General features: G+C 43.4%; 1 protein-coding gene across 1 annotated transcript; it reads left to right on the forward strand.

Moving 5' to 3' along the window:
* Positions 1–5,641: 5,641 nt before the first annotated feature.
* Positions 5,642–6,061, forward strand: LOC109215426 (RNA-directed DNA polymerase homolog; the record flags this gene model as incomplete). The annotated part of the gene is made up of 1 exon (XM_019379490.1): positions 5,642–6,061. A coding segment is annotated over exon 1 (420 nt), but the record flags the coding sequence as incomplete, so codon positions are not given.
* Between the last annotated feature and the right edge of the window lie 1,892 nt (positions 6,062–7,953).

Here is a 7,953-nt window from a genome sequence, read left to right on the forward strand (position 1 = left end):
AAATAAAGCTTCATAGTCCTTATTAATGGTGTCTCTACACCCAACAACCCATTCTCTTATTCCTAGATAAATTCTAAGGTCTCAAATGATTACACCAACATTATTCTTCATCACCCATAAGGCAAACAACACTCTTAACCAATAATCAACACTCAACACCCCAACCCTATAATCGTTCATGCTTTTCTATCAACCCCAACAACTCATGTCTCATGAACTAGGATTTATAATCATTAAACCAATGCTAGAATCAATTAGAGGGTGAAGACATTACCTTTTCGAAGTTCAAACCCTTGATTTTCGAGTTCTAGGCTTCCTTCTCTCAACAATGATGTCCCAATCGAATATCTAATGATATGGAGGGTTTACCCATGTTAATAAGCTGTTGGAAAACTGAAATTAACTTAGAATCACCATTAGAACTTACCTTGGGTGGTGGAAGGACCCTTAAGGAGTTAGGTTTTTGAGAGTTCCCTTTCTAGAGCAAGTTTTTATGTTTTGGGGTTGTGGGGTACGAAATATAGCTTTAAAACGACCCCCCACGCGCGAGTTCGCGTACCTGGAGGGTTGTTCGCGCGAGTGTTCGCGCATACGTGTACTGTTCCGTAAAACGCACATAACTTTTTGCACAGAGATCCGTTTGGGCTCCATAATATATCATTGGAAAGCTATTTCAAAGACCTACAACTTTAATGCTTTGCGTTTTCCCCAATTCCTTACAAATGTTCACTAAAACGTGATGGAAGACAGACCTTCTGCAACTTAGTCAATTTTTGTCAAATCTTATGCACCTCTCTTTCCATTTTGATTTTTGAAACAACTATTTTACCCACAATCATCTCGTTGGGACTTCACATGTTCAAAATATAACCTTACCACTCATTTACCACATTCACACCCAAGCCGAATTTACGGGGTGTTACATTATCTCCCCCTTGGGATCATTCGTCCTCGAATGATGGTCCTGGTTGCAACTATGACTATCTATGGACATTAAACGGGTGTGATGATGATATGCGAATATTGAAATATCATGAATACATGTGTATCCAACTGAATGAGCACGTGATCACTAAATACTAAGAATACTGAAGAACATGGAGATTATAATATAAGAACTGAATGGAAAGGTCAATTACCTTCCACATTTTCATTTGCCCTTCAAAGAGATGGGTATATCTGGACTTCATGTCCTCCTCGGCTTCCCATGTAGCCTCTTCAATCTTTTGATTCCTCCAAAGCACTTTTACTGAAGCAATTTCCTTAGTTCTGAGCTTGCAAATTTGACGATCAAGAATAGCTACTGGAATTTCTTCATAAGATAGGCTGTCTTTAACCCCTATAACCTCTGTAGGAACCACAAGTGACGGGTCTCCCACGAATTTCTTCAACATGGACACATGGAACACTGGGTGTACGACAGCTAGTTCTTGTGGCAATTCCAACTCATTGCCACCTGTCCGATCCTTCGCAGGATTCTATATGGACCAATATAGCGGGGACTAAGTTTCCCCTTCTTCCCAAATCTCATAACACCTTTCATGGGCGATACTTTCAAAAACACCCAATCATCAACTTGGAACTCTAACTCCCAAAGCCGCACGTCCGAATAGGACTTTTGGTTTGTATTAAGTTGACTTTCTCCATAGCCTGATAGACCAAATCGGGTCCTAACAACTCCGTTTCTCCGACTTTGAACCAACCAATTGGTGATCTGCACCTTCGCCCATACAAAGCTTCGTACGGTGCCATCTTGATACTGGAGTGATAGCTGTTATTGTAAGCAAACTCAATGAGAGGTAGATGATCGTCCCAACTACCTTTAAAATAAATAACACACGCCCTCAACATATCCTCCAGAGTCTGAATGGTGCCTTCCGCCTGTCCATCTGTCTGAGGGTGAAAAGCGGTGCTGAGGTTCACCCTTGTGCCCAATCCCTTCTGAAAGGATTTCCAAAAGTTTGCTGTGAACGGCGCACCACGATCTGAGATAATAGACAAGGGAGTCCCATGCAATTGGACAATTTCTTTGATATACAACTTGGCATAATCCTCGGCCGAATCTGTAGCCTTTACTGGCAAGAAGTGAGCTGACTTGGTAAGTCGATCTACAATCACCCAAATCGAATCATGCTTCCGGAACGAGCGAGGTAGACCGGTTATGAAGTCCATGTTTATCATCTCCCATTTCCAAATGGGAATTTCTATATTCTGAGTTAAACTGCCAGGCCTCTGGTGTTCGACTTTCACCTGCTGGCAATTTGGACACTTAGCCACGAAATCTGCTATATTCTTTTTCATATCGTTCCACCAATAAACCTCCTTAAGATCGTGATACATCTTTGTGGAACCGGGGTGAATAGAATACCTAGAATTGTGGGCTTCTGACATAATCCTCTCTCTGAGCCCATCTACGTTTGGAACACATAGTCTGCCTCTGTATCTCAAGGTACCATCATCTCCCCCTTGTTCAAAAGNGTGAGCAACTGGATAGCTCCCCTGACATCCATGTCTGAAGCACTGGGCACTGAACCCGGTGTAACCCCCTGGGCCGGAGTGTCCTCCTCCTGAGCAGCATTAGCTGTGGCCCCCTGGCTAGTAGCTGAGGCCCTCCTGGTGTACTTTCTTTTTGCAGGCATTTTTCTGAAATATGCAATTCGCACGGGTTAGAAAGATTCCTGAAAGCGTAGCTCTAACTGCACAATCTAGAGTATGAAAGAAATGGAACAATCCTAGATGTCTTGGTGGTCAACTGTTTACATGTGTGGCGCACACACACACATAAAAGAGACCCCACTGGACACGGCTTCATAGACTCCCTAGGACTCTTGAACCTAGGGCTCTGATACCAAGCTTTGTCACGCCCCGAACTATGGCCTGGGCGTAACACGGCACTCGGTGCCTGACTCTATGCGACCGAGCGAACCAACTGTATGGCTGGATCAACATGTGGTATAACTATGAGCTAGAGGTAAATGTAAATACTGATAGTCTGCTAAAAAGTCTGACTGAAATATCATAGATACGGAAAAATACTAAAAGGTCTGCAAGTATAAACAAGTAGCCAACAAGGCTAACACATGAAAGCCTGCTAATATCTGACTGACTGGGTTATAGTCTACGAAGCCTCTAAAGAATACTGAAAACGCCAACTGTTCACCGAGACAAGGTTCCCGGTATACCTTATTAACATAAATGATATAATGACTAAAACAAAAGAGAGATAAGGCCCCGAAAGACTGGGGCTCACCAATAGCTGATACGAGATGTCCTAGCAAGTTGAATCATCGACCTGTAAATCGTTACCTGCATCGCGAGATACAGGCCCCGGGCAAAAGGGGAGTCAGTACATTTGAATTGTACTGGTATGTAAAATAGCTAAACAAAAGAACTGTAAATACTGAAACTAAAACTGAACTGCTAGCTGATAAACTGATAACTGAACAAGGAAGTAAGGATGTGAATACTCCCTCTTCTGAATGATGAACAACCTGTTTAACTGAATATTAAACTGCGGCCTCAGGCCCAATATATATATATATATATATATATATATATATATATGTGTGTGTGTGTGTGTGTGTGTGTGTGTGTGTGTGTGTGTGTGTGTGTGTGTGTGTGTGGTGTGTGCACAACTGCGGCCTCGGGCCCAAGTATACGTATACATAACTGCGGCCTCAGGCCCAAAGATGCATAAAGCATAAACCGCGGCCTCAGGCCCAAATACAGGTGTTCAACATTCAAGAATATAAAATCAGGAACTGAGAATCATATTACAATACATGATACTGAAATAATGAGCCAAACTGGGTTATATGATGCTGGAATAGTGAATAGGATTAGACTGAGATGAGTATTCATAACAAGTTGATTTGTCATAACTGAAACTCATAGAATATCGAATGATTATGAGACAATGCCATCTAGAGAATAGAAGTCGTACTACTGATTAGGGAACTAAGGCATAGTTCCTTTCTGAGGAGACTGGTAATGATCATAATGAATGGGACGTAGGGAGAATCATAGACATTCCCAAACGTAAAGAGTTAGCCTTACATACCTTAACTTCCTGCTCTTGAGCGTAATACAACGTTTGTCAATCCTTTCAACTTCAATCTATAGCAATACAAGTCAAAGGGATTCCACATTAGCTATAATGCTCATGTTTTGGTCCTTTAAGCATTTTGTCAAACACTTGGTAAAAATAAAGCTTTATAGTCCTTATTAATGGTGTCTCTACACCCTAACAACCCATTCTATTGTTCCTAGATAAATTCTAAGGTCTCAAATGATTACACCAACATTATTCTTCATCACCCATAAGGCAAACAACACTCTTAACCAATAATCAACACTCAACACCCCAACCCTATAATCGTTCGTGCTTTTCTATCAACCCCAACAACTCATGTCTCATGAACTAGGATTTATAATCATTAAACCAATGCTAGAATCAATTAGAGGGTGAAGACATTACCTTTTCGAAGTTCAAACCCTTGATTTTCGAGTTTTAGGCTTTCTTCTCTCAACAATGATGTCCCAATCGAATATCTAATGATATGGAGGGTTTACCCATGTTAATAAGATGTTGGAAAAGTGAAATTAACTTAGAATCACCATTAGAACTTACCTTGGGTGGTGGAAGGACCCTTAAGGAGTTAGGTTTTTGAGAGTTCCCCTTTTTAGAGATAGTTTTTATGTTTTGGGGTTGTGGGGGACAAAATATAGGTTTTAAACGACCCCCCTCCCCCCACGCGCGAGTTCGCGCACCTGGAGGCTTGTTCGCGCGAGTGTTCGCGCATACGCGTACTGTTCCGAAAAACGCACATAACTTTTTGCACAGAGATTCGTTTGGGCTCCATAATATATCGTTGGAAAGCTATTCAAAGGCCTACACCTTTCATGCTTTGCGTTTTCCCCAATACCTTACACATTTTCACTAAAACTTGATGGAAGACAGACCTTCTGCAACTTAGTCGATTTTTGTCAAATCTTATGCACCTCTCTTTCCATTTTGATTTTTGAAACAACTATTTTACCCACAATCATCTCGTTGGGACTTCACATGTTCAAAATATAACCATACCACTCATTTACCACATTCACACCCAAGCCAAATTTACGGGGTGTTACAATGGTAGACTTTGTTGTTATCCTGGGCATGGATTGGTTGTCGCCCCATTATGCTATTCTTGATTGTCACGCGAAAACCGTGACGCTGGCTATGCCAGGTGTACCCCGGTAGAGTGGAGGGGTACCTTAGATCACACTTCCAGTAGAGTTATTTCATCCCTTAAGGCTCAGTATGGTTGATAAGGGGTGTGGCGCGTATCTAGCTTATGTGAGAGATGTCAGTAATGATACACCTACAGTTGATTCAGTCCCAATAGTATGAGATTTCTCTGATATGTTTCTAGCTGACCTTTTGGGCATGCCGCCCGATAGAGATATTGATTTTGGCATTGACCTGTTGCCGGGCACTCAGCCCATTTCTATTCCTCTGTACCGTATGGCTCCTCCTGAGTTGAAGAAGTTGAAGGAGCAACTACAGTAATTGCTTGATAAGGGTTTCATTCGGCCCAGTGTATCACCTTGGGGTGCTCCTATCTTATTAGTGAAGAAAAAGGATATTTCTATGCGTATGTGTATTGATTATCGCCAGTTGAACAAGGTTACAGTGAAGAACCGTTATCCTTTGCCTCGTATTGATGACCTGCTTGATCAGTTACAGGGTGCTTGTGTGTTTTCTAAGATTGACTTGTGTTCAGGCTATCATCGGTTGAAGATTCGGGAGCCAGACATCCCGAAGACTGCCTTCCGGACTCGGTATGGTCATTACGAGTTCCTTATTATGTCATTTGGGTTGACCAATGTCCCAGCAGCCTTCATGCATTTGATGCACAGTGTATTCCAGCCATATCTTGAGTTATTCGTTATTGTCTGTATTGATAACATTCTGGTATATTCCCGGAGTCGGGAAGATCATGAGCGGCACCCGAGGACAGTACTTCAGACTTTGAGAGAGAAGAAGTTATACGCTAAGTTCTCGAAATATGAGTTCTGGATGGATTTCGTGGCATTCTTGGGTCACGTGGTATCTAGTGAGGGGATAAAGGTGGATCCGAAAAAAGTGGAAGCAGTGCAGAGTTGCCCGAAACCATCCTCAGCTACAGAGATCCGCAGTTTTCTTGGCTTGGTGGGTTATTACCGTCTGTTTGTTCAGGGAATTTCATCTATTGCAGCACCTATGACCAGGCTGACCCAGAAGGGTGCTCCGTTCCAGTGGACGGAAAAGTGTGAGGAGAGCTTCCATAAGCTCAAGACAACTTTGACTACAACCCTAGTTTTGATATTGCCTACCGGTTCGGGGTCTTATACTGTTTGTGATGCCTCGAGGGTTGGCCTTGGAGAGGTATTGATGTAGGACGGTAGGGTGATTGCCTACGCATCCAAATAGTTGAAGGTACATGAGAAGAATTATCATGTCCATTATCTCGAGTTAGCTGCTATTGTTTTCTTGAAGATCTGGCGTCATTATTTGTACGGTGTGCCTTGTGAGATTTATACTGATCACCGCAGTTTGCAGCATCTGTTCAAGTAGAAGGACCTTAATTTGCTTTAGAGAAGGTGGTTAGAGCTGCTGGAGGACTATGATATCACGATTTTGTATCACCCGGGCAAGTTCAATGTGGTGGCCGATGTGTTGAGTCGCCGGGCGGAGAGTTTGGGGAGTATGGCTTATTTACCAGCAACAGAGAGGCCCATGGCGATGGATGTTCAGGCCTTAGCTAGTCAATTTGTGAGATTGGATCTTTCTGAGCCTAGTCGGGTGCTCGCTTGTGTGGTTTCTCGGTCTTCCTTGTTTGATCATATCTGGGAGCGTCAGTTTGATGACTCTCATTTGCTCGCCCTTAAGGACAAAGTTCTGCATGGTGATGCCAGAGATGTGACTATGGGTGATGATGGGGTATTGAGGATGCAGGGTCAGATATGTGTGCCCAATGTTGATGGGCTTCAGGAGTTGATTCTAGGGGAGGCCCATAGTTCGCGGTATTCCATCCATCCGGGTGCCGCGAAGATGTACCAGGACTTGAGGCAACACTATTGGTGGAGATGGATGAAGAAAGATATAGTTGGGTCTGTAGCTCGGTGCCTCAATTGTTAGCAGGTAAAGTATGAGCACTAGAGACCTGGTGGATTGCTTCAGCAGATAGATATTCCGAAGTTGAATTGGGAGCGGATCACCATGGACTTTGTAGTTCGGCTCCCACGGACTTTGAGGAAGTTCGATGCCATTTTGGTGATTGTGGATCGACTGACCAAGTCCGCGCATTTCGTTCCTATGAGTACTACCTATTCTTAGGAGCAATTAGCGGAGATTTATATCCAGGAGATTGTTCGTCTACATGGTATTCCAGTTTCCATCATTTAAGATAGAGGTACTCAGTTCACATCACGGTTCTGGAGGGCCGTACAACATGAGTTGGGTACTCGGGTGGAGTTGCGCACAACATTTCACCCTCAGACGGACGGACAGTCCGAGCGTACTATTTAGATTCTTGAGGATATGCTCTGTGCGTGTGTGATTGAGTTTGGAGGGTCTTGGGATCAATTCTTGCCATTGGCGGAGTTTGCCTACAACAATAGTTATCAGTCCAGCATTCAGATAGCACTGTATGAGGCTTTATATGGTAGGCGGTGCAGATCTCCGGTGGGTTGGTTCGAGCCGGGTGAGGCCATATTATTGGGCACAGACTTGGTTCAGGATGCTTTTGAGAAGGTTAAGGTGATTCAGGATAGACTTCGCACAGCCCAGTCCAGAAAGAAGAGTTACGCGGACCGGAAGGTTCGTGATGTTTCCCACATGGTTGGAGAGCGGGTCCTGCTTCGGGTTTCGCCTATGAAGGGCGTTATGAGATTTGGGAAGAAAGGGAAGTTGGGTCCGAGGTTTAT

This window comes from Nicotiana attenuata, unplaced genomic scaffold (assembly GCF_001879085.1).
Source record: "Nicotiana attenuata strain UT unplaced genomic scaffold, NIATTr2, whole genome shotgun sequence".
Taxonomy (NCBI): domain Eukaryota; kingdom Viridiplantae; phylum Streptophyta; class Magnoliopsida; order Solanales; family Solanaceae; genus Nicotiana; species Nicotiana attenuata.